This window comes from Pelophylax lessonae (genome assembly GCF_965119305.1).
Source record: "Pelophylax lessonae genome assembly, chromosome: 8".
NCBI lineage: Eukaryota > Metazoa > Chordata > Amphibia > Anura > Ranidae > Pelophylax > Pelophylax lessonae.
Genome location: NC_138775.1, coordinates 102,577,621 through 102,604,898, shown reverse-complemented (window position 1 = coordinate 102,604,898; position 27,278 = coordinate 102,577,621). Strand labels below are relative to the sequence as shown.

Below are 27,278 nucleotides of genomic sequence, written 5' to 3'. Positions count from 1 at the left end.
TTAAAAACACAGCTCAGCCATTTACTGCCCTCCAAACAGAAATGTAACCAAGCATCTCTAATGCTTATGATTACCATCATTATAATGATCAGAGCACAGCAGCTGCTCTGTTGCTCTGTCACAGTGTCACTGTTGGTTGCTGATTCTGTTATGGCTGTACTGTCTTACAATCTGTAACACAGTACAGCCATAAAGTTCAAAATCAGCACCCAACAGCAATGTGACACTGTGACAGAGCAGCTGCTGTGAGCTGATTGTCATAATGGGCACACAGTGGGGAGTCGGGGAGTGTACCTTCCTTCCTTAGTAGTCAGTGTCATTGTGTGAGGCTGTGCAGCGCCACCAGCCATCGGATTAAGCCTGCAGTACCCTCTCAGCCTCTCTCTGTCTGTCCACAGAACTTACTGAGGGAGCAGTGTAGAAAAAAAAAATCACTCCGCCAGTGAAAACATAGGCAGTGGATGGCCGTGACCGGAACTATATGGGCGGCACATGGGCTTGTCTGCCTGCGCCCCGAAAAAGGAAAAAAAGACCCTCCTCTGCTCAGTGCTGACATCTCCTGGGCCCCTAATGTTAACCCGATGGGGCCCAGGAAATTACCCTCTGATAAACAAGTTGAAGAAGGTATGGTTTAGAAAAACCTTTTTATTTATTTAGGCAGAAACAACTGTAAAGCTGCCCGGGCCCCCCTGCTGGACTGATAGAGCCCGGGCCCGGTAAAACAGGGCTGGTTGTACTGCCCTATTAGCGGCCCTGGGTGTATGTTATGGACAACGAACACAGGTGCATTTTATTGATGGCATTTTAAATACACAGAGATACCATGATGAGATCCTGAGGCCCATTGTTGTGCCATTCATCCACGGCCATCACCTAATGTTGCAGCATGATAATGCAAGGCCCCGTGTTGCAAAGATCTGTACGCACTTCCTGGAAGCTGAAAACATCCCAGTTCTTGCATGGCCAGCATACTCACCGGACACGTCTCCCATTGAGCATGTTTGGGATGCTCTGGATCGGTGTATACGACAGCGTGTTTCAGGTCCTGCCAATATCCAGCAACTTCGCACAGCCATTGAAGAGGAGTGGACCGACATTCCACAGGCCACAATCAACAACCTGATCAACTCTATGCAAAGGAAATGTGTTGCATTTCATGAGGGAAATCATGGTCACACTAGATACTGACTGGTTTTCAGATCCCCCCTCCCCCAATACAGTAAAACTGCACATTTTAAAGTGGCCTTTAATGTGGCCAGTCTAAGGCTGGCCATACATGTTCAATTTTCTTGTACAATTTTCTGTTAGATTTACCACCAGTGTTGGTCATCTTACTTTAAAAAAGTAATTAGTTACAGTTACAAAACACTTCTCCCAAAAAGTAATTGAGTTAGTGACTCAGTTACCACATTGAAAAAGTAATTAGTTACTCAGCAAAGTAACTGCGACTTTTTTTACTATTCTATAATGCAATTATGTTCTATAAGATCTCCTGACTATGAGTAACTGTATTTTGTTTTGTTTTTTTGGTACCTGCTGCCTGGAGTGGCTGGCTGTTGGTGGTGTGGCACACGAGTGGTGGCAGTGTGGCACACTGGTGGTGTGGCACACTGGTGGCGGTGTGAAACACTGGTGGTGGCGGTGGGGCACACTGGTGGTGGCGGTGTGGAACACTGGTGGTGGCGGTGTGGAACACTGGTGGTGGTGGTGGCAGTGTGGCACACTGGTGGTGGGGGTCTGAGTCCTCCAGACTTAAGTAACCTTTTTTTTTTTTTGGTACCTGCTGGCTGCTGCTGTCTCTGGACTGGCTGGCTGCTGGTGGTGGTGTGGCACACTGGTGGTGGTGTGGTGGGTGGTGGCTGGTGGGGGTCTGAGTCCTGACTCCTGTCCTGACTGTCTGTGACTGACTGTGAGGTTTTTTTTTTGGTACCTGCTGTGCTGGGCTTGCTGGTGGTGGTGGTGTGGCCTGGTAGGCACTGGCTGGCACACTGTTGTCCGGGTCCCTCTGGCTCCGTCCTCCTGCAGGCCTCAGGCCTGCCGGTCTGTGCCTCTCTCCTCTTCTGGGCTGGCTGTGTGCATTGGTGGACTGGTGGTGGTGGACTTCCTGCTGCCCTGTGGTGGTGGTGGAGTCCTGGACTAGATCTTTTTGTAAGGTTGTTTTATATATATTTTGCCAGTCTGGCAAAAGTCACAAGTGAAGTGGCACTGTGGCAATGGCTGGGTCGGGTCGCAGACTCGCCGCCCGCCGGACTCTATGCCCTCCTCCTGGCGCGCTGTGCTGCTGCTGTCCAACTCGTGACTCACTCGACTGAGTCTCCTCCTCTTCTCTCACCAGTTACAGTACCGCGGACAGCGATCATAGAGGAGAGGGGGAATACAATTACATCTACTGCCATCTAGTGGCGGTAGATGTAATTGCGGTAACGCAGCCGAAAGTAGCGGCAACGGCGTTACAGGGAGAGGATGGGTAATCAGATAGATTACTCGTTACCCTGAAAAGTAACTGCGTTAAGTAACGCCGTTTACATAAACGCAGTTACTACCAACACTGTTTACCACAAACCACATAATATGAGGTCAAAGCTAAACAACACTTTTACTTGTATCCAATTAGGCGGGCCTTTGTACTACATAGTTGGAAGGAAAATTGTACAGAAAAATGTAAGAAAATTGTATAATGTATGGCCAGCCTGAGGCACACCTGTGCAATAATAATGCTGTCTAATCAGCATCTTGATATGCCACACCTGTGAGGTGGGTGGATTATCTCAGCAAAGGAGAAGTGCTCACTAAGGCCCCTTTCACACATACGGTCCGATCAGATCTGCCTGTCAGTTTTTCAGGCGGACCTGATCGGATGCCCCATGCATTCATAGGGAAAGCGGATGTCAGCGTTGGTTCTCCGTTGGTTTTTGACGTTATATACAGATAGCTGCCATAACCCCGGTATTTTTTTTAAACCATGGGCGGTCCGCTTTGACATAAGCATGGTCCCAGCGGCGGATTCGCAGCGGGATCACCCTTATGGGCGGCGGAAGAGGTGCCATTTTCCCCACTTACAGGACCCGCTGGTAGCAGGGAAAACAATCCGGTCAGCTGTCCCCTCAGGAAGGAAGTCGAGTGAGGGCAAGATGACCCTCACTCGACTCTATGGCCTTGGAGGACCGGAGCAACGTCATACGTCGCTTCCTAGCAACGGATTTAAAGAGTCCAGTTTTTTCTTTTTTGTGCAGATGTGAGATCAGAGGTCTTTTTGACCCCAGATCTCACATTAAAGAGGTCCCTGTCATGCTTATTTCTATTACAAGGGATGTTTACATTTCTCGTAATAGGAATAAAAGTGATCAAAACATTCTTCTCCGAAAAAATGGTGTAAAAAAAAAAAATAAAACATAAAGATAGGAAAAAAAAAATGTAAGCGCCCATCCCCATTAGCTTGCGCACAGAAGCGAATGCATACACAAGTCGCACCCACATATGTAAATGGTGTTCAAACCACACATGTGAGGTATCGCCGCGATTGTTAGGGCAAGAGCAATAATTGGAGCCCTAGACCTTCTCTAGAACTCTAAACTGGTAACCTGTAGAAATGTTTAAATCACCTATGGGGATTTTTAAGTACCAATGTTTGTCGCCATTCCACGAGCGTGCGCAATTTTGAAGCATGACATGTTGGATATCTATTTACTCGGCGTAACATTATCTTTCACATTATAGGAAACAATTGGGCAAACCTAACTGTTTTCTTATTTTTTAATTTAAAAAAAGTGATTTTTTTCCCAAAAAAATTGCATTTGTAAGACCGCTGCGCAAATATGGTGTGATAAAAAAATATTGCAATGATCTCTATTTTATTCTCTAGGGTCTCTGCCAAAAAATATATATACTTTAGGCTTTCTAAGTAATTTTCTAGCAAAAAAAAATGATTTTAACTTGCAAACAAATGTCAGAAAAAAAGCCTGGTCCAGAAGTGGTTAAACAGGCCTGTGTTGTATTGAAATTATTGTTTTAGAGCTGCGGGCATCAAAACCTTTCAGCTATGAGCAACTTAACACTGAAATTTTATCACAAAGGTGTTACTATTCTTTAAGCTATTAAAGATAATAACTAAAATAATAATTGTTATACATAATAATTGCCTTACCCTTTCATTGAGTACTTCATCGCTGTATGAATTGGGTATCCATCCTTTCCAGCAATATCACAATGAGCATGGCAACGTAGCAATGCCAGCACGGATTCGGATTTTCCCATTCGGCAGGCCACATGCAGTGGAGTCTCTTTGCTGTTACTCAGATGGTTAATACCAACAGTTGGAGTAGAGCACAGGATCTGAGTGTGGGGTAAAAAAATGTTAAAAGCAGAATTAAACCCAAATCAAAAATACAATATATTTTACAGCTTACCAATCATTAGATGTGGTGGCCGCATTGGTTTCCTTTTCTAGGTTTTTTTTTACATCCCCCCCCCCCTTCTGTTTTCCTGTTGTGCTCTGGCAATAAAAACACCTCCTGTATTACAATGCGTACACTCTGAATGAATGAGCATAGGGGGCAGATTTGGGTAGCAGCATTGTCAGTCTAGGGGGAGGGGAGTTTTAGATGTACTAGCAGATTTAAATATTCTACCAAATTGAAGCCAAACTCCAGCTAATACTTTAACCACTTGCCGACCGCCGCACGACTATATACGGTGGCGGTCAGCCCCTCCCAGGCAAAGACCAGTACGTCACTACCCTGGGAGCCAATAGGCAGGTGGCTAATGTAAACACAGCCGCCTGTCATTCTCCCCTGTGTAACAGCAGAGATCTAACGGTCCTGCTATGTAGAACTGTGTACATCCAATCACAGTTAGAAGTACGCCCCTAGGACTTAACCCCTCCCTCTCTAATAAAGTTAACCCCTTCCCTCCCAGTGTCATTTTTACAGTAACAGTGCATATGTTTTGCACTGATTACTGTAGTAATGTCACTGGTACCCCCAAAAGTGTCAAAAATGTTAGTCAATGGTCCGATCTGTCCGCCGCAATGTCGCAGTCCCACAAAAAAAAGGAAAAAAAAAAAATCGCAGATCGCCGCCATTACTCGTTAAAAAAAAAAAAAACAATAAAAATGACAAAAATCTTTCCCTTAGTTAGTAAACACAATAACTTTTGCGCAAACCAATCAAAATGTGATTTTTTTTTACCAAACATATGTAGCAGAATACAAATTGGCCTAAAATGTTAAAAAATTTTGATTTTTACATTTTACACTGACCACCATTTTTTATATACTCACCACAGTGTATTTATACATTTATTCATCTATCACTGTTGACACCTAGTCCCTTACTTAAGGCAGAGCCAATTACCCCATTTTTTCATCTGCCTTAAACAATGACACACAGCTTTGCATGGCTGCAAAGAGGTTAAAAGAAATCAGTTTTGACTCGTGTTGTAGTAAGGCGTGCGTTGACATGCATTTTAATACATTTCCATTGATTTAAATAGAAAGCACATTAGGCAAAAACGTGTGAATCCAGTTTTAGGGTTTAAAATTAAATATACTTAAAAGGTATCTGTAAAAAATTGGATTTTTGACCTACCGTAAAATCCATTTCTCTGATGTTTACTGACGGAAAAAGATCCTGATTCTTCTTAACCATTGGGTTATTCTGCCCCCTACAGGAGTAGGACACTAGGCAGGAAAAAGCTTGACTACACCTATGGGCAGTCCCAGGGGGTATACACACACTCTCAGCAATAGGCACTCAGTTTTGCTAAAAGCAGTGTCAGAAGAAAGCCAACTACACAGAGGGGTGGGTGCTGTGTCCGTCAAACATCAGAGAAATGGATTTTACGGTAAGCCAAAAATCTAATTTTCTCTATCGTTCATTGGTGGATACAGCTCCTGACTCTTCTTAACCACTGGGACGTCGCAAGGCAGTGTCAAACATGAGGGGTGGGAAAAAAATCCCAAGGCTAACCATAGCCAACCAGGTAACATGGAGCTCAACCATAAACAACTGGAGCTCACCTGAAAAAAACAATACACCCTCAAAGAGGACCAGGTCCTCTAAACAGCAGCCAGCAAAAAAGCCAGCCAGCAAGCCTTGCAGGCAAAAGGAGCATCCACAAATGCCAACACACCCACTTTACAAAAACTGTGTAAAAAAGTGTCCACCGACGACCAGATGGCCGCCTTGCAAACCTGCGTCACTGACGCTGGATGACGGAAAGCCCAGGAGACAATAAGCGCCCTAGAAGAGTGTGCCTTAACAGGGAAAAGAGGAACCTGACCCTTTGATGTAATAGGCCTGAACCACTGTCTGAATCATCTGGAAATGGTTGCAGAACAAGCGGACAACCCTTTGTAAGGTCCCTCTGGGAGCACAAAGAGTCTGACTTCCTAAAAGACTCCATAGCTGTCAGGTACACCCTTATTGCCTGAACCACATTTAAGGCATGCAAGGCCATTTCCTTCGGATGTTTAGGCCTGGGACACAGGAGAGGCCACACAAAGTCTTCATTCAAATGACAGTCAAAAACAACCTGAGGAAGGAATGATGGACAGAGGCAACTGGGTCACTGAGCAGGTTGCCCAGGGGCTTCACCTGCACAGCGACGCTGCCCCAGCCAATTATTAGTCCCAATTCCCGTGTGCGTCCCACCGTCAAACTTATCAGGTGGCAAGCGCCTGTCGGCCCTGCATTGCTGTCAGGCCACTTGGGCCGTGGAGGTGGAGCCCACAACTGCAGGAATGCCTGTCCACCTCCACGGAAACAGGCACACACAGGACAGTCGAGTCTGCCTCCCATCCGTGTGTGTGTTCGACCGACCCAGCCGCCAAATTTGGAAGCTGTCATTAGCCTGGCACTGCTGTACCAATAAATATAGCCTTATCGATAATTTGCATTTTTATTCTCGTGGGTGATTGTGTAGGCAGGGCCCCAGGGCACTGCATTGCCCGGGGCCCTTTAATGTTCTTAAGATGGCACTGAGAGGCAAGGCACCACCTTAACCTTGGGAATCACCATAAGCAGTGGCGGCTGGTGCTCAAAATTTTTGGGGGGGGGGGCGCAAAAAAAAAAAATGTAATAGGTATTGCTTCGTGGCAAAAAACGCGGTAAAAAATTGCGTGACTTACGCACGCACCGCCCCCCACGCGACGTCACCGGGATGTCCGCTATGATCGGTCCAGGCTGGAGACTAGACCAATCACAGCCAGGACATCTTGAAAGTGGGGAGTGTCGGGGCGCATGGCTCTGCGCCCCGATGACCCCCAGAAGAGCGCCAATCGGCGCCTCTGCCAGCCGAGGGGGGTCAAAACCCCCCCCCCACATACCCAGCACTATGTCGGGCGCCCCTAGTGGGCGAAAAATAGACATTTTTTTTTTAATTTAATCTTTTTTTCCTTTTTTTTTTGGGGGGGGGGGGAGCGGCGCCCCCTAACGACAGGCCGCCACTGACCATAAGGTGAACGCCAGGATAACGCCGCCAGTTCCGACACCCAGAGAGGTTTCTGTAGAGCTGAAAGCACCACATAAAGATTCCGTTGCAACAACGGAGCCCGCACTGAAGAAACCAAATGTCGGACACCCTGAAGAAAAAGTACCCACCAGGGAGTGTGTAGCCAATGGTACTCAAGGCCAATTACTGTTCAACCCCCCGTTGAAGGAAGGTTAAGATACGATCCAGCGAGAAGAAGCGAGGATGAACCCAGAGAGACTCACACCACGCAATGTATGTCTTCCACGTACGATGGTAGATCTTCCTAGAAGTAGATTTCCTAGTTTTTAACAGTGTAAGAATCACCGATTCACAGCGTAAGACAAACTTTCATCCTGCTTTACAGTCGCTGTTGAACGCCAGGTGCTGAAAGATGGAGGATTGGTTCTTGGGACAGCAGATCCTCCCTGAGAGGAAGTCCAGCGGAGGTCAGTCTGAAGCCACTAGAATGACGGGAATCCCTTCTGCCTGGATATAATTTAGTTATCTTGTAAACCTGGCCTGTTAGTGGGCCCCCGAGGACCGGAGTTGAGGACCACTGATATAGACCACGGCCGTGACATTATCCAAATTAATTTATCCCGTACACCCCTGAATACAAATTGTCCAATGAGCCAAACAAAGTCTGATCGCTCAGAGTTCCACTACATTAATCGTCAGTCTGGCCAGAGTTCGGACCCCCTGAGCACGTCTGTGCTGACGATGCCTTCCCACCCAGACAGGCTGGCATCTGTGGTGACAACCGTCTAGTACAGGGGGAGAAGAGATTTTCCCTTTCCAAGTGTCGGAGAACAAAGCCACCTCTAGAGACCGTAGATCCTGTCCCATTTTAACAGAATTGCGTTAGCAGAGATCTTGAGTGGAATGGTGTAAACAGACCGCTTCGAGGGTGGACACCATCAGGCACAGCAACCGCATGCAAGCTCCGAGGGATGATCGTCTGCTGAACAACAGAAGCTGAAGTGCCTCCTGCAAAGTCTGGAGTTTTTCCAAAGGAAGAAACACTCCATCTGAGGCCGAATCCGAGTCAGACCCAGATAGTCCAGTTTTTGTGGACAGAGCCAAAGCAGACTCCTGAATCAGAATCCAACCGAACTCCCTCAGAGTTCGCAGAGCAATCTCCAGTTGGCCATCAGAACAGTCTGAGACTCATATAGTTACATAGTTACATAGTAGGTGAGGTTGAATAAAGACAACAGTCCATCCGGTTCAACCTGTGTAGGTGTGTGTGGCTGTAATCATCTCACTTAGCCCTTAATGTTCTGATCCCCGAGATGTACGTCTAATAGTCTTTTGAATGCCACCATTCTACCCGCAGAAACCACCTCTTGTGGTAGAGAATTCCACAATCTTGTAGCCCTAACAGTAAAGAACCCCCCATGTTGTCTGAGGTTAAAACGCTTCTCCTCTAATCGCATTGTATGCCCCCGAGTCCTCATGCAATCCCTTCGACTGAACAGCTTTTTTTCTAAGCTGAGATCTCCATTGAGATATTTAAAAATTGCTATCATGTCCCCCTCAGGCGTCTCTTTTCCAGGGAGAATAAATCAAGCGATTGCAGGCGCTCTTCATAATTAAGGCTCCGCTCGCAGAAGAAGTTCGTCCAAGTACCGCGATCCCCTGCTAACTCAAGCAATGAGAGCACTGGACAATGAAGAGAGATAACACCGCTCAGGCTAGTCAAAGTCCATGATTCAAGGTGGGTGCTGAACCTCAGCTCGCAACCAGGAGAAGCATAAAAAAGGAAAATGGTCGCACACCACCATGGAATCCAATGAAGAAAAGTTCCTTTATTCACATAAGTGGTACAAGGTACAGCAGGGTAAGACAGTAGACGCGTTTCACACGACTGCTACGTGCTTGTTAACCAGCACAGGGGTCAACACTCTTATGAAGACCCAAGGAGCGGAGACAAGACCAAGGTCAACGCCGTAAACTGATATTACTCCCTGCCCACAGTAAAACAGAGGAAGCGCTGGTGACTAGCACATATTAGAATGTGCAGGTAAGAGTCCTTCATGTCGATAGAAGTGAAAAGAAATCCCCGAGGTAGGGACACCACTACAATGTGAATGGACTCCATGCGGAACTTCTGTACTCGCACAAAGCAGTTTAGCGCCTTGAGGTCCAGAATTGGATGTACCTTGCCTTCCTTCCTGGGGACTGTAAAGAGGTTTGAGTAAAAACCCCTGAAAACATTCTGAAGTCAGAACAGGAACAATCATCCGTGAAGTAACAAGTCTTGCACTGTCCCAAAGAGAAGTGCAGGTTGGAAGGGAAGAACCTTTCCAGAGGATAATACCGAACTCGATCTTGTAGCTTGACTGAATAACTTTGTGCACCCACATGTCCTGTATCAGGGAGGTCCATGGATCCAAAAACCAGCGAAGACGTACCCCCTACCCAGAAACAGGTGAGGGCGCCCCTTCATGCAGAGGCAGCCTTGTCTGCAGGTCTGGAAGAGCCCGCTCATGCCTTGCCAGACCAGGTCCTCTTGGAACCTCTTATGAGCCAAGGAGAATGGCCCACGTCTACGACGGGGCTCCTTACCCTTGGCAACCTGCGGAAGAAGAGACCGTTAACTATGTCATCCAAGGAAATTTTAAACAGGCGATCCCTTACAAGGGAGAGATCAGATAAGGCCTATTTAGAAGTCTGGTCTGCAGACCAGCAGCTCTGCCAGATAATACGTCGAAGGACCACTGCTGATGCCGACAGCCTAGAAATCAAAGAAGCCACATACAAAAAGACATCACAGAAAAACTGTAGCCCCTGGACCAACTGATCCGCCAGCTCAGCAAAGACAGGGGGAGGTTGTTTACCCTCCAAGTCCCGCCATAAAAGTTTAGCCCACTCGGTCAGAGTTTGCAACACCAGGGCAATAGTAAATACCGGCCTAAGTGCCGAACCAGCCACAGTGTAAATTTGGTGGGCCAGAGCCTCCGCCCTCCTATCAATCAGGTCTATAAAGGCCGGGGACTCCTCAATCGGAATTAAAGTAGCTTTATTTAACCTTTAAACCGACGAGTTCACTACAGGTGGGACTGTCCACCTTTAACGCAGTTATCCTCATAAGGACAGCGCAAGCAAAAAGCGCTTCGAAACCACTACGTTATGGACAACCCATTGTTTTGTGGCAATGGTGTCAAAGTGAGCAAAAAAGGGAACACCCTCGCTGCTTTGGAGGGCCTGTGGGTGCCAAAAAGGGGCTTCGACCTGACGCAGCATCAGCCGCAACCTCCAATTTCAAAGTGTCACGCACTGACACAAACAGTGCATCCACCAGCGCTTTTTCATGCGTGGCTAGAGGAGCAGAGGAATCCTCCTCACTATCTGAGCGCTCAGGGTGCGTGGACGCAGACCCAGTAGGGTTGCTATATACCAAGCTCACCCCGAAAAAATAACAATCAAAGAGGACGCTGAACAAGGGCCCACGAATGGACCATCTACTGGATCCTACAAAAAACAAGGGGGTTTCCCTCCAAGCCCTCCATAAAGGGCATAATAAGAAATAGCCCCCTTTTAAAAAGGGGCTGACACTGGGACACAGACACACAGGCAGGGTATCCTGATGGTCCTGCAGCGCTAAAAGGGGCAATAGCAGTGGCAAGGCTGTCGTTCACAAATTAAGTGCCCCCACAGCGAGGGGAGGCGCCAAGCTGACCAAATGCACAGCCGCAAGTGCACAGATTACTCAGCCCGACAGATGCCCAAAAGAAGAGCAGGGGCTCCAGTGCACTGGGGCCTCCCCCCAATGGAGGCGCCCGACTCGGCCACATGGCCTAAATTTTTTTGCCCGCCCAGCCGCTTGGACGCAAGCCCCAGCAGAGCCGACCACCCAGGGGCAGTGGAGGGGAAGGGGCCGCCTCACAAAGTTTCCAACGAGTAGACCGCAAAGCCACGGCCTACATTTTCAGCCAGATCCGGCCGCGTGAGGCTTGTACCCACGGATGTTAAACCATCCGCTCCCCCAGCCCAACAACCACCGCTGGGAGCCCAGAGGACATCCCTGCCCTAGTCGCCAACCCCCAGGATGGCAGAGAACCCTGCTCAACTCCCTGTTGCGCACCAGGAAAGCCCGGTCAGCGGCAACTCCAAAAAGCCCCCCCTTAAGAGCATGTGGCAACACCCAGCTCATAACCTCACCCGGAGGGGGGGGGGGGAGAAAGACTCACAGTGACCACTGAAGTTTTAGAGAGTTTAGGGGGGGAACCTGGGGGTCCCATTGTCTCAGGGAGGGGCCCACAACCACCTCAAAACCCTCCAGGGGTAGAGGAGGAACGGCTACTTACTAAACCAAGAACAGGGTGGGCACCGCTCCGGACAGACCACTGTTCCATCGTAATGTGGGTGCTGTCAGCCAGGAGGAAACTCTGCGACTCAGGCCGAAGCCAGTTTGTATGCGCCCTCATGAAATCTTTAACTTGCAGGCAAGCCCCCGTCCAGTGGTGCTATGTTGCGTCGGACCTAGCGCGGAGCTGCGGTCTGCACACACTCGCTGGGACTTGACTGTAGATCACAGGAACAAAATAATAAAAAGGAGGAAAAAATTATATTTAAAAAGAAAAAAAGTAACAGGACCAGAGATCCCAGCAAGGAACTAGGTCCTTACTTGTAACTAGGCTGAAAAAAACTGAGTGCCTATAGCTGACAGTGGGTTTATACCCCCTGGGACTGCCCATAGGCGTAGTCAAGCTTTTTTCTGCCTAGTGAACTACTCCTGTAGGGGGCAGTACAACCCAATGGTTAAGAAGAATCAGGAGCTGTGTCCGTCAGTGAATGAAAGAGAAAATATTTTTTATATTACAATAATAAACATGGTATACTTACCTGCTCTATGCAATGATATTGCACAGAGCGACCCAGAACCTCCTCTTCTTGGGTCCCCCACTGGCGCTCTGGTCTCCCCCTCCCCCTCCCCCAGAGAATGCATTGAGGTAAAAAATGTCCAGCCTTTAGAATCACTTTAAGGAAAACCTCACAGGTAGTATAGTAAAGCATACAAAAAGGGAAACTAATGCAGCATAAAATGACGTACCTCAATGACACGAGGGTTATTCTGACGAGCTGCATAGTGAAACACAGTTTCTCCATTAATGTCAGCTATGTCCTGCCGAGCCTGACAGTCTTCTACTAGCTCCTGAATGCACTCAACATCCCCCTTCTTGCAGGCCAGATGAAGTGGGGTGCAGCCTCCATCACACTCTGTGCTATTTACACTTCTGAGGAAAATGTATATAGAACAGGTATTGAAGAAATAGTCATAGATACAGAGCTGTTCAATGTTTTAAACAAAAAGACAAAGGGCACTGAAATTACATACTCAAAAAAATAACAGTACATTTATTTCAACATATACATAGGAAGGCGTATTCCTTGATGACGTGCGTGCACACAAAACGAGTTGACAGGGGCCTACGTGCTGATGTCATGCCGCCGCCGCCTTTGAAGTCTGCGTGTAGAGTGTCGGCCGCCATTGTAAGTCTGTTTGGCTTGTTTTTTTTTAAGTGATGCAGCACATATAAAGTATATTTACTGTATTTTAAATACTTTTATAATAAATGCTATATATGCTTTCTTGGGCTCCTGGTTGGTGAGCTTTCTTGCACTTAGTTTGTTGCTTCCTGGAAGATGGGATTCATGCTGCCAATGTGGTAAACCAAGGGAGGTTGACAAAGTATTACTTATTTGAGCTCTTAGATGTCTCATTTTGGGTGGAGGTTCACCAGTGTAGATATTTTATTGGCTTTGATGAGCACATAGTACATCTATAGATCATGTTTTGGATGGACATATTATGGACTTTTTTCACAGTTGCATATAACTCACTTCACTATCAACTGGATGTTTTATTTCTATTTATTGCTTTGGATATATATTCTGTCACTTTTGTCAAGCACTGCACATTATTTATATAGAAATAAATAATAGAAAAACTAAATCTGACTTTTAAATTTGCCTACTGTCATCTCCTTTACAGCAGTATTCCAACCTGGCAAGTATAGAAGGCAATGAGTCTCTGCGGTATATAGATGAATTGGCAGGGAACATGCAGACACAAGGAGACTGCAGAGTGATCAGAGATCATGACATAATGGGGTTGGTTTACTAAAGGCAAACACGCTGTGAACTTTTGAAAGTGCAGTTGCATTCATTTTCCTCAGAGATAAGTGTATGTGGTGAAGCTTTGATTTGTAAAGAGTACCCAGTGAGGTGAAAGGAAAAAAAAAAAGAGCATGTTTGCTTGGTCACGATTGGATAATGAAAATCAGCAGAGCTTCACCACATTCACCAAGTTCTAAGTGCAACTGTAGTCCATTTCTCTTTATTAAATCAAAAAGTATTTCTGCTCATTCCTTGTTCGATCAGCAGGCAAGGAGATTACATTACAGTAATCCTTACCTTTTATTTTATCAGTTTTTAATAAAACTTCACTACACAAACATGCCGAGCATTTACAGTTTTTTATGGTTTAACATGCAAGGTATATTATTAGCATAAAATTTAAAATTACTTTGAATTGTAGCCAGCATATGCATCCACATATGCATCAGAATCGCCTTCCGGCAGAGTTTGTCTGAGCAAACTAAAGACAAAACTGAATGGATGCAAAATAGTTACAACTCCCTTTGACATGGTCACACTGGCTATACAAATAGACATTCACTTCCAAGAGTGCTCCCAAGGAACATCTTCCAAACAAAAGGCATTTTCCCCTCGTCTGGCAACAATTTTCCAGCATCACCTCAAACCGCTCCCATCTTCCGTTTTTCTTGCCCAGAAGGACCCATGCCACTGGGCAGCTAACTAGCTACAACTTTCAGTAAAGTCTATTTATAGTGCAACATACCAATAGCTCTTGCAGGGAAAACACTGCTAAACCCCAATTACACTGAAAACACATTTGGTGCAAAAATATTTAGTAAATATCATTTGATATTGACCATTGTTCTGAGTACTGAACAACCTACATTGAGCCTACTCACTGTATACACAGCACACATATGCCACAGTACAGGGGCCTGAAGTACAGATCCCCCTCTCTCCCCACCAGTACATACTCTCCCCTCCAGTACAGACCTCCTTCCCCACTAGATCAGGCCTCCCTCTCCCCACCAGTACCAACCTTCTCTCTGCAGTACAGGGCACATGTGTTCCCATCAGTACAGACTTCTTACCCTACTTAAGCTCACTCACAAGATGCAATGAAGAGATGCAGTTACAGTACATAATTACATAGTTGGTAACGTTGAATAAAGACATCAGTTCAACAAGTTCAACTTGTGTGGGTGTGTTCATGTATGTTGTCTCTACCAATTTCCCTGTATATTGTGTTAGCTAAGATGCCCATCTAAAAGTTTTTTCAAATTATCAACGCTTCCGCTGACACCACCATACTCCTCTAATCATAAAGAACCCCCTTCATTGAGTGACCACGTGTATTCCTAAAGAGGAGTTTCAGCCACCTGTGGTAAAAAAAAAAAAAAAAAGTCAGCATCTACAAAAAAGTGTAGCTGCTGACTTTTAAAAAAAAAACAGCCCCCTCACCTGTCGCAGGATCCAGCAGTGAGCTCACCCCAGGCGGTCCCACCAGCTGTCTTCGGTCCCTGGCGCGGGCATCTTCACTATGGGCACCCGGCTGTGACAGCTTGCGGCTTCACAGCTGGGTGCCTACTGCGCATGCGGGAGTCTCGCTGCGCATCGTGACTGGTGGATGCAGACTTGTGCAGTGGGGGATGCAGACCTGTCAGTGTCCCAGAAGAATGCAGGGGGGGAGGAAGGAACGAGAACTTTCATTGCCATGCGCCGCACAGAAGTGGGAAGCGGGTACCTGTCAAAATAAGGTACCCGCTCCCCCACGACTCCTCAAAAGTGCCAATTGTTTAAGAGGAGCGGGAAACAAGTCCTTAAAGCAGAACTTCCCCTTTTGGGTGGAGTTCCGCTTTAAGCACTGAAAAGCAGAATAAGGGGGTCCACCAGCCTAGTGCATTACCTTTATAAACCTATAAAAAGGTAATGCTCTAGGTGACCTTTTTTCCTGAAGAGTGCTTCAAGCACTCTTCCTCCAGCTCCCTTATCACACTTGAGAGCAGGAGATTGTACTGTCTGTCTTCATACAGTAGTTGTAAAATCACAATATTAAGTTACTTGTATCCTGTTTGCTTTATAAAAGACAAGAACTATAGTGTGTGTTGCGTTTTTTTTTTTTTTTTTATTAAATAATAATGCTAAATACCTTTTATCTCACCGCCACTGTGCGGTCAGGTGATCCCCTTCCGCTCTCCTTCTCTGATCTAAGGAGAGCAGCATTAGGGGCTGAGATTCACATCTGACGTCAGCCAGCCAGCAGAGGGAGATCACGTGACCGCACAGGGGGTGGTGTGAGAAAAAGGTAGTAAGCATTATCATTTTCAAAAAAACACACACACTGTACACACTGTAGTTTATGTCTTTATTAAACAAAGGGGATACAAGCCATTGCATTAGGTACAGTATTACAGCAGAAAACTGTCAGGAGGGAAGGAGATCGGCTCTCACACTGACTAGGAAGTGATAGGAAGGGAAGAGGGAGAGAGACTCAGAACACACAGAGGGATGAAGGAGGCATGTAAACTGACCACGGTTTCACGAATCAGCAGCCATGATTACCGTGGTTTAGCACACACAGGGGGACACGTAAACAGGCAGGATCAACCAGGTATTTTACAGCATAGAATAAGACAATTTACACTTCAGAAGCACTATGCAATTTATCATGCTTTAAAGGAACAGGGTCTCTTTCTTTTTAGGGTTACAACCACTTTAAGCAACCTGAGACTGAATAGTTTTCCCCCTATGCAAGAATCACAATTTAGATATTTGTACATTGTGATCATGTCACCTCTCAAGTATCTTTTTTTACTTTTTTTTTTTGTTGGTTGAACCAGATGGACTTGTGTCTTTTTTCATCCTGACTAACTATGTAACTATCTCTTCTCCAGAGAAAATAAGCCTAATGTGTGTAGCCGTTCCTCATAACTGAGATCCTCCCCTCCCCTTATTAGTTTAGCTGCCCTTCTCTAGACTATTTCTAGCTCCAGAACATGTTTCCTGAGGACTAATGCCCAGAACTGGATGGCATACTCCAAATGCAGCTGAACTAGAGTTTTGTAAAGTGGTAGAAGATTCCACAGAACAAATAGAGAAAAATTATCAGCCACCGCACACCATACAAGCCCAGAGTGTAATAAGTCAGTGTTTCCCAACCTTTCTTCAGTCAGGGCACCCTTGAAAAGCGATTTCAGTCGTGAGGCACCCTTGTTCAAGGCATGGTTCACTTTACTGTGCGACGAGGGACACACACAAAATTGCACTCCTTCCTGACACGGAGACAAATGCTTTGCTCATTAGGGGTGCCATTAATTCTTAATAGCACCCCATACATTGGCAAACGTGGAGGGTTTTTGGCGCAATTTAAAAAAAAAAGGGTAGGGGTCTTCTTTCCCTGCATTTCTGCAGATTGGGCAGCCCACTGAAAGTATTGGGTTTCCCTACACGCAGCACAGTTGTGAACCAGGGGCTTGTTCACATGTGAAATTGAGGACTGTAAAAACACGAGCTGGAGTGGTTTTTACCACCCTAAACTGCTCTCCCTTTAGCTGCAAAGGCAGCAGCTGGGGATGTACACATGATAAGGCCACGGCTGGAAGTATACCCCCAGGTGAATGGGGCTGCACTGCAACCACCCCGCAATGGTGTACATTGTACGCGGTTGCGGTGTGGTGATGCTGCATTTAGGGGGTTAAAACAGGTGGGGAGAAGGCAATATATTGCCTCTTTAGTGCCTGTCAAATGCATGTGAAAAGCGATTTGAGCATAGATTGCTTTTCAGAGGAGCGGCAGTCCTTGCTGCTATTATAAACAAGCCCTAAAAAAAGCAGTTCTGATATTACAGGAATCGGGGGTCAGGATTAAAAGTAACATACATACACACATATAAACATACATACACACATATAAAACACACATACACAGAGCCCATTTAAAAAGTTGCAGTACAGTACCTTGCTTTTACTTCCCCGAGAGTATTCAGCAGTAAGGGAGCTCATCACTGTTGGAAGTACATTCCTGCTGGGCATTGGAAGCTCGGTCTCCTGTGACAGCTTTTCTCAACTAGGATTCCGTGGCACCCCTGAGGACCTCTGGTCTTGAGAAAGGCTGCATTAAGGGATTGCAGCCTCAGCCCAATTCCATCCAGGCCACATCCCCCGATGTTTCACCCCACCCACCAGGCTTAGTCATAAGCCTTAAGTTACTTACTTTACCTTGCTTACCTCTTGTCTATTATACTCCTCCTTTTACATAATAAAAACCGGCGGACAAAAAATTATTTAACACAGTTGTCTTCTCCCTGTCACTGGTAACCAACTTCGCCTGATTATCATTCATGGGGTCAATATGTACTGATTTACATTTTACTATTTATACATTTAAAAACAATGTTTGGGATTCTTTTTACTATCTTTCACTATGTCTCTCGTGGTCTATTTTTGCTGCCCTGATTCTCTTTTATATGCCTTTTTACGCTCAAATTTAGCCACTCAGGTTGAACCTTGGTTCATTTAGATTTGTTGCACTTTAGAATACACTGGCTAATGACAATATTTAATATGTCCTTAAAGCACTGACCCTTTTTCTTCGTGTTTTTAGTTTCTAGAATATCTTCCTATTTAAATGTTGTGAAGTACAGTATAGAGCACAGTTTAGTAAAGTTGGCTCTCTTGAAATTGAATGTTCTTGTCCTATTCTCGTGTCTTTTCCTATAATTTATATTTATAAATTTATAATTGCACGTAATTATCCTGTGATTACTCTATCCCAAATTATCCCTTCAACGTCTGCAATCAGCTCTGTGTGGTTTGTATTTAGTAGGTCTAGCAGAGCATTATTTCTAGTTGGGACATCGCCCAATCGACACAAGAAATTGTCTTTCAAGACATTCAAGAAATGACGGGCAAGTGAGCAGTTCCATCTGCCTAGTCAGTATCTGGGTAACTGAATTCCCCCATGATAATGCAACATTTTGAGACCAAGATTTGCGAGTTTGGGGACATTCTGAAATCGCGGCCTAGTGCCTGATGCGAAGCCGTGGACTTTCCTGCCGCATAGCGCGATCGCGCGCTCGGGACCAGAGGCTGGTGCTGCGGCCGACAGGTGGTGCTGAGCTGCGGACTTGAGCAGCGCGGGAGCAGAGGCTGACAAGGCGCGGGAGCAGAGGCGGACAAGGAGGACGTGTGTGTGTGACTGAAGGAGCGAGCGAGTGAGTGTGTGTGAACAACCCCCCCCCCCTCCCTAACAAGAGCGGCGGCGAGCGGTGCGAGAACCCCCCCCCCCCCACAGAGGAAAGAGCGTGGTGTGCGGGCAGCGAGCGGTGTGGTAACCCCCCCCCCCCCCTGCAAGGGCGAGCGGGCGGCAGACAGACAGAGAGAGGGCAGGGGGGCAGAGGAGACGCACAATACCTGACCATTGGCAGGGAGAGGAGCTGAGGGGAGACTGATAGGCAAGTGACAGAGGAGGGAGGCAGGAGCCTAAGCAAGTGTCAGGCTTAAAGGGACACACACAGGACTGGTGACTGAGGTTGAACACCGAGGCTCTGAGAGTACCTGGTGAGTATCTTTGCGACTGGGGAGTATCCTAGCGACTGGTGAGCATCTTGCGACTGGTGAGTGTCCTTGCGACTGGTGAGTGTCCTTGCGACTGGTGAGCATCTTGCGACTGGTGAGTGTCCTTGCGACTGGTGAGCATCTTGCGACTGGGAGTGTCCTTGCGACTGGTGAGTGTCCTTGCGACTGGTGAGTATCCTTGCGACTGGTGAGTGTCCTTGCGACTGGTAAGCACCTTGCAACTGGGAGTGTCCTTGCGACTGGTGAGTGTCCTTGCGACTGGCGAGTGTCCTTGCGACTGGCGAGTGTCCTTGCGACTGGTGAGCATCTTGCGACTGGTGAGTGTCCTTGCGACTGGTGAGTGTCCTTGCGACTGGTGAGTGTCCGTGCGACTGGTGAGTGTCCGTGCGACTGGTGAGTATCCTTGCGACTGGTGAGTGTCCTTGCGACTGTGAGTGTGGTGCGACTGACTGGGCTGTGCAACTGAGTGTTGGGCAACTGAGAGTGTTGTGCGACTGACCGGCTGTGCGATTGTGAGTGTGGTGCAACTAAATCGGGCTGTGAGACTGTGAGTGTGTGCGACAGGAGTGTTGTGCGACTGACCGGGTGGTGCGACTGGGAGTGTCATGAGACTGACCGGGCTGTGAGAGTGTTGTGCAACTGAGTGTCAAGTGAGTGAAGCGGAGTACCAGAGGGTGAGAAGGTAGAGATAGGAAGCTAGGAAATAGCCACATAGGATAGACTTAAATCACTGAATCCCCATTAGATTAGATTAGTAGGTACAATGCCCGGCGGGTGTGGAGATGCGACTCGGTGTACATCTTGTGATATGTATGCGTTCCTCAGAAATGTGATCAAGGGCGAATACAAATGCGCAAAATGTAAGCACGTTGCTTCCCTGGAAGCTCAGGTCCTGAATCTGGGGATGCAGCTGGCAACACTGAGACGAATGTCCATTCCCGGAGGAGAGCCAGGATCGTACCAGTCAGGTGCAGGCAGGGGTCTGCGCAGAGGTGGGCGGAGTATTGGAGGTGCAGGCATCAGAGCAGAGTAGAGGGGTGACAGTTAGGAGGGGTAGAAGGGGACAAGGCAAGGAGGCTGATCCTGGGCTGGAGCACCCCAATAGATACGCCCCGTTGTGTGATGTTGGGGAAACCAGTCAGGGACCAGCATTGCTGGAGCAGAGTGACGCCCCTAGCTGCCAGGGGAAGAACTCCTCCAGTGAGGCCGGGAGAAAGGGGAAAGGAAAGAGAGGTGCTGGTGGTAGGGGACTCAATTATTAGAAGGACAGACAGTGTAATCTGTGACAAAGACCGTGTGCGCCGAACAGTCTTTGCCGGGCGCTCGGGTTCGGCACATCGCGGATCGGGTGGACAGATTATTGGGTGGGGCTGGGGAAGACCCAGCTGTCATGGTACACGTGGGTACCAATGACATAGGCAGAGGAAGACGGAGAGTCCTAAACGATTTCAGGGACTTAAGCGCTAAGTTGAGGACTAGGACCTCCAAGGTAGTATTTTCCGAAATACTACCTGTACCTCGAGCCACACCAGAGAGGCAGCGGGAGATTAGGGAAGTTAACGAGTGGCTGAGGAGCTGGTGTAGTAAGGAGGGTTTCGGGTTCCTGGAGAACTGGGCCGACTTCTCAGTCGGTCACCGGCTCTTTGGTAGGGACGGATTGCACCTAAATGGGGTGGGTGCAGCCGTACTGGGTGCGAGGATGGCCAAAAAGTTAGAGGGGCTTTTAAACTAGGGAATGGGGGGGGAGGGTACAGATGTAGAATTAGCCAGTGGAAAGCAAGTTTCAGAGGGCAGAAATGGGGGCATTAGCGGTAGGGTGTTCGGAGCTCCTAAACCCAGGGTGGGTATGGGGAAAAATCAAGAGAGCAGCCTAAAAACATCAAATGAGGATAAATGTAACCGATCAAAATTACGAGACTTATATACCAATGCCAGAAGCCTGGCCAACAAGATGGGAGAGCTGGAGCTGCTGATGTTTGAGGAGGACTTAGATTTTGTGGGGATAACTGAGACTTGGTTTGACAGCTCTCATGACTGGATGGCGACCATTCAGGGGTATTCCCTTTATCGCAGAGATAGAGAGGGTAAAAAAGGGGGAGGGGTATGTCTGTATATTAAGAACAGTATACAGGTAAATATGAGGGATGATATTAATAATGGAGCTATGGATGAGGCAGAATCCCTATGGGTAGAGCTTCAAAGGGAAGGCACGGCGGGGAAGGTAATATTGGGCGTATGCTATAGGCCCCCCAACCAGAGGGAGGAGGGTGAGGCGGACCTCCTTTTACAGATAGGATTGGCAGCAAGGATGGGAAATGTCATTATAATGGGGGACTTTAATTATCCAGATATAGACTGGGCAGAAGGAACCGCACACTCAGCCAAGGCTAGGCAGTTCCTAAATGTTTTGCAGGACAATTTCATGGGTCAGATGGTGAATGCACCGACAAGAAACAATGCGGTACTTGACCTACTGATTACCAACGATACAGACCTGATCACGGATATAGAAATACGGGACAACTTAGGAAACAGTGACCATAGGTCAATAAGTTTCAGTATTAATTACAGTAATAGGAAGCAGAGGGGTAATATAAGGACACTGAATTTCAAAAGAGCCAATTTCCCTAAACTGCGCTTGCTGCTAGAAAATATCAATTGGGATAGAACCCTGGGAACAAAGAACACGGAGGAAAAATGGGAGTGCTTCAAGAGCATACTAAACAGGGGGATTGGCCAGTGCATTCCAAAGGGAAATAAATTTAAAGAGCAAAAATAAACCCTGGGTGGCTAAACTCCAACATAAAAATGTATATTAGTGCTAAAGAAAAGGCCTTCAAAAAATACAAGACTGAGGGGTCATTTGCAGCATTTAACCACTTGCCGACCGCCGCACGACTATCTACGGCGGCGGTCAGCCCCTCACAGGCAAAGTGACGTAGGTCTACGTCGCTCGCCTGTGAGGGTTTAGGGAGCGAGCGCGCGCCGCCGGAGGCGCGCTCCCGCTCCCGCGTGGTCACGGACCCCCCCGCGCATGTGACCGGCGGACCCGATCGCCGCCGGCCACTCTGCGATCGGCGGGGGAGAGGGAGAAAGTCAGGCAGCTTGTGTAAACAAGCTGCCTGTCATTCTCCTCTCTGTATGAGAGATGATCACATGGATCTACTATGTAGATCCATTGATCACTCTGCATACAGTTGAAGCCACAGCCAATCACAGTTCGAATCACGCCCCTAGGGACACACACAGCCCCTCCCTCTCAAATAAAGTTAACCCCTTCACTACCAGTGTATTTTTACAGTAACAGTGCATATATATAGCACTGATTACTGTAGAAATGTCACTGGTAACCCCAAAAGTGTCAAAAATGTCAGTCAAGGGTCCGATCTGTCCACCGCAATGTCGCAGTACCGCAAAAAAAATCGCAGATCGCCGCCATTACGCGTTAAAAAAAAAACAACAAAAATGACAAAAATCTTTCCCTTTGTTAGTAAACGCAATAACTTTTGCGCAAACCAATCAAAATACGCTTTTTGCGATTTTTTTTACCAAACATAGGTAGCATAAAACAAATTGGCCGAAAATATTAAAAAATTTTGATTTTTACATTTTTTTTGGGGGAATTTCATATAAAAAAAAGGGAAAAATATTGCTATTTTTGCAAAATTTACGCTCTTTTTTTGTTTATAGCGCGTGATCAAAAAATCGCACAGGTGATCAAATACCGCCAAAAGAAAGCTCTGTTTGTGGGAAAAAAAGGACGCCAAATTCGTTTAGGTACAGCGTCGCACGACCGCGCAATTGTCCGTTAAAGTCACGCAGTGCCGAATCGCAAAATACCCTCTGGTCGTTTAGCAGCCAAATCCTCCGGGGCTTAAGTGGTTAAGCATTACAAAGAGTGTAATAAGAAATGTAAAGATGAAATCAGGGCGGCTAAAATAGAACACGAGAGACATATAGCGGAGGAGAGTAAAAAGAACCCCAAGAAGTTCTTTAAGTATATAAACAGTAAGAAAGCGAGGCCAGAACACATTGGCCCCATAAAAGATGATAAAGGAAATATGGCCACTGAGGACAGAGAAAAGGCGGAAGTGTTAAATCATTTCTTCTCTTCAGTCTTCACAAAAGAATCGGGGGGCTACACCAACCCAGCTTGTAAGGCCGAACTAAATAATACACCTCAGGAAGTGCCGCCATGGTTAACAGAAGATAGACTTAGAGCTAAACTAGAGAAACTTAACATAAAAATAAATCCCCGGGACCGGATGGCTTGCACCCGAGGGTTCTTAATGAGCTCAGCCAGGTGATTGCCAGACCATTATTCTTGATCTTTAAGGATAGACGGGTATGGTGCCAGCTGATTGGAAAAAAGCCAACGTGGTACCAATATTTAAGAAGGGGCCGAGATACAGTGGGTACGGAAAGTATTCAGACCCCCTTAAATTTTTCACTCTTTGTTATATTGCAGCCATTTGCTAAAATCATTTAAGTTCATTCTTCTTCCTCATGAATGTACACATAGCACCCCATACTGACAGAAAAACACAGAATTGTTGACATTGTTGCAGATTTATTAAAAAAGAAAAACTGAAATATAACATGGTCCTAAGTATTCAGACCCTTTGCTGAGTATTTAGTAGAAGCCCCCTTTTGATCTAATACAGCCAGGAGTCTTTTTGGGAAACATGCAACAAGTCTTTCACACCTGGATTTGGGGATCCTCTGCCATTCCTCCTTGCAGATCCTCTCCAGTTCTGTCAGGTTGGATGGTAAACGTTGGTGGACAGCCATTTTTAGGTCTCTCCAGAGATGCTCAATTGGGTTTAAGTCAGGGCTCTGGCTGGGCCATTCAAGAACAGTCACGGAGTTGTTGTGAAGCCACTCCTTCGTTATTTTAGCTGTGTGCTTAGGGTCATTGTCTTGTTGGAAGGTAAACCTTCGGCCCAGTCTGAGGTCCAGAGCACTCTGGAGAAGGTTTTTGTCCAGGATATCCCTGTACTTGGCCGCATTCATCTTTCCCTCGATTGCAACCAGTCGTCCTGTCCCTGCAGCTGAAAAACACCCCCACAGCATGATGCTGCCACCACCATGCTTCACTGTTGGGACTGTATTGGACAGGTGATGAGCAGTGCCTGGTTTTCTCCACACATACCGCTTAGAATTAAGGCCAAAAAGTTCTATTTTGGTCTCATCAGACCAGAGAATCTTATTTCTCACCATCTTGGAGTCCTTCAGGTGTTTTTTAGCAAACTCCATGCGGGCTTTCATGTGTCTTACACTGAGTAGAGGCTTCTGTCGGACCACTCTGCCATAAAGCCCCGACTGGTGGAGGGCTGCAGTGATGGTTGACTTTCTACAACTTTCTCCCATCTCCTGACTGCATCTCTGGAGCTCAGCCACAGTGATCTTTGGGTTCTTCTTTACCTCTCTCACCAAGGCTCTTCTCCCCCGATAGCTCAGTTTGGCCGGACGGCCAGCTCTAGGAAGGGTTCTGGTCGTCCCAAACGTCTTCCATTTGAGGATTATGGAGGCCACTGTGCTCTTAGGAACCTTAAGTGCAGCAGAAATCTTTTTGTAACCTTGGCCAGATCTGTGCCTTGCCACAATTCTGTCTCTGAGCTCTTCAGGCAGTTCCTTTGACCTCATGATTCTCATTTGCTCTGACATGCATTGTGATCTGGAAGGTCTTATATAGACAGGTGTGTGGCTTTCCTAATCAAGTCCAATCAGTATAATCAAACACAGCTGGACTCAAATGAAGGTGTAGAACCATCTCAAGGATGATCAGAAGAAATGGAAAGCACCTGAGTTAAATATATGAGTGTCACAGCAAAGGGTCTGAATACTTAGGACCATGTGATATTTCAGTTTTTCTTTTTTAATAAATCTGCAACAATGTCAACAATTCTGTGTTTTTCTGTCAGTATGGGGTGCTATGTGTACATTCATGAGGAAGAAGAATGAACTTAAATGATTTTAGCAAATGGCTGCAATATAACAAAGAGTGAAAAATTTAAGGGGGTCTGAATACTTTCCGTACCCACTGTATATCCCGGGTAACTATAGGCCGGTCAGCCTAACATCTGTAGTCTGCAAAATTTTGGAGGGGATGTTAAGGGACCACATACAAGACTTTAGTAATGAAAATGGTATTATAAGTAGTAATCAGCATGGATTCATGAAAAATCGTTCGTGCCAAACCAATCTATTAACCTTCTACGATGAAGTGAGCTGCCACCTAGATAAAGGTAAGCCTGTGGATGTGGTGTATCTGGACTTTGCAAAGGCCTTTGACACCGTTCCCCACAAACGATTACTGTACAAACTAAGGAAGTTAGGTATGGATCAGAAGGTGAGTACCTGGATAGAGAACTGGCTCCAGGGGAGAGTACAGAGGGTGGTGATTAATGGGGAGTACTCGGATTGGGCGGGTGTGGAAAGTGGGGTCCCCCAGGGTTCTGTCCTGGGACCAATCCTGTTTAATTTGTTCATAAATGATCTAGAGGAGGGGATATCGAGTACAATCTCAGTATTTGCAGATGATACTAAACTAGGCATGCCAATATCTTCTATGCAGGATGTGGAAACCTTGCAAGCAGACCTGAACAAAATAACGGGGTGGGCAACTACATGGCAGATGAGGTTTAATGTTGATGAATGTAAAGTAATGCACTTGGGGGCCAGAAACCAGAAAGCAAGCTACTCACTAGGGGGGGGAACCTCTGGGTGAGTCTAGGATGGAAAAGGACTTAGGGGTACTGGTAGACAACAAGCTTGGCAGTGGCATGCAATGCCAAGCCGCCGCAAGCAAAGCCAACAGAATACTGGGATGTATAAAAAAGGGGATTCACTCCAGAAATAAAGAGATTATTCTCCCACTCTACAAGACTCTGGTCCGGCCACATCTGGAGTATGCTGTCCAGTTCTGGGCACCGGTCCTCAGGAAGGATGTGCTGGAACTGGAGAAAGTCCAGAGAAGGGCAACAAAAATAATTAGGGGAATGGAGGACATCAGCTATGAGGAAAGACTACAAGCACTGAACATTTTCTCTCTGGAGAAAAGACGATTGAGGGGGGATATGATATCAATGTACAAATACTGTACTGGTGACCCGAGCATAAGGAACAAACTATTCAGAGAAAGGGAATACAATAAGACACGTGGCCACTCACTAAAACTAGAGGAAATGCGGTTTAACCTTAAAGTGCGTAGGGAGTTCTTCACTGTAAGAACGGTAAGGATGTGGAATTCTCTTCCACAAGCAGTCGTATCAGCAGGGACCATTGATAGTTTCAAAAAACTATTAGATGGACTTCTTAAAGACCACAACATACAGAGGTATACAATGTACGGTTAAAAGCAAACACACACACGCATCATAGGTTGAACTGGATGGACTGATGTCTTTTTTCAACCTCACTAACTATGTAACTATGTAATCACATTGCCCTACTTTTCCACCAATTCTAACTGTAAAAGGTGATCTGTCTCCTCTTCATCCTTCAGGTGGAAGGGCCTGTAGCATACACCCACTATGAATTTCCCATTTGTTTCCTCCCCTTGAAGCCCAAGCCACAAGGATTCCACCATTTTTTCCCTTTTTATTGGTTGAACTAGATGGACTTGTGTCTTTTTTTCAACCAGACTAACAATGTAACTACGTAAAGCCCTGGCAAAAAGTTTTGAGAATGACACGAATAATAATTTTCACAAAGCCTGCTGCTTCAGGGTTTTTAAATTGTTTTTCAGATGCTACTATGGTATACTGAAGTATAATTACAAAAGCATTTTTCTTAAAGTGTCAAAGGCTTTTATAGAGTCAATATTTGCAGTGTCGATCCTTCTTTTTCAAGACCTCTGCAATTTGCCCTGGAATGCTGTCAATCAACTTCTGGGCACATCTTGACTGATGACAGCCCATTCTTCAAATCAATGCTTCGAATTTGTCAGAATTTTTTTTTTTTTTTAACCTGCCTCTTGAGGATTAACCACAAGTGCTCAATGAGATTAAAGCGTAGCAAAAAGTGTAGCAGCTGACTTTAACCACTTAAGCCCCGGAGGATTTGGCTGCTAAAAGACCAGGGGTTTTTTTGCGATTTTTTACTGCGTGACTTTAACGGACAATT

General features: G+C 46.4%; 1 protein-coding gene across 2 annotated transcripts in view; it reads right to left on the bottom strand.

Annotated features, from left to right (window-relative positions):
* The window catches only part of PLA2G6 (phospholipase A2 group VI), a gene marked incomplete at its 5' end in the record, with an annotated part of 152,139 nt that overhangs the window by 100,775 nt on the left and 24,086 nt on the right, over positions 1-27,278 (bottom strand). For both annotated transcript variants that reach the window (XM_082266602.1, XM_082266603.1), the window contains 2 exons: positions 4,145-4,332; positions 12,527-12,710. In XM_082266602.1, coding sequence (XP_082122728.1) covers positions 4,145-4,332; positions 12,527-12,710 — 372 coding nt within the window. The remainder of the gene's footprint in view (positions 1-4,144; positions 4,333-12,526; positions 12,711-27,278) is intronic.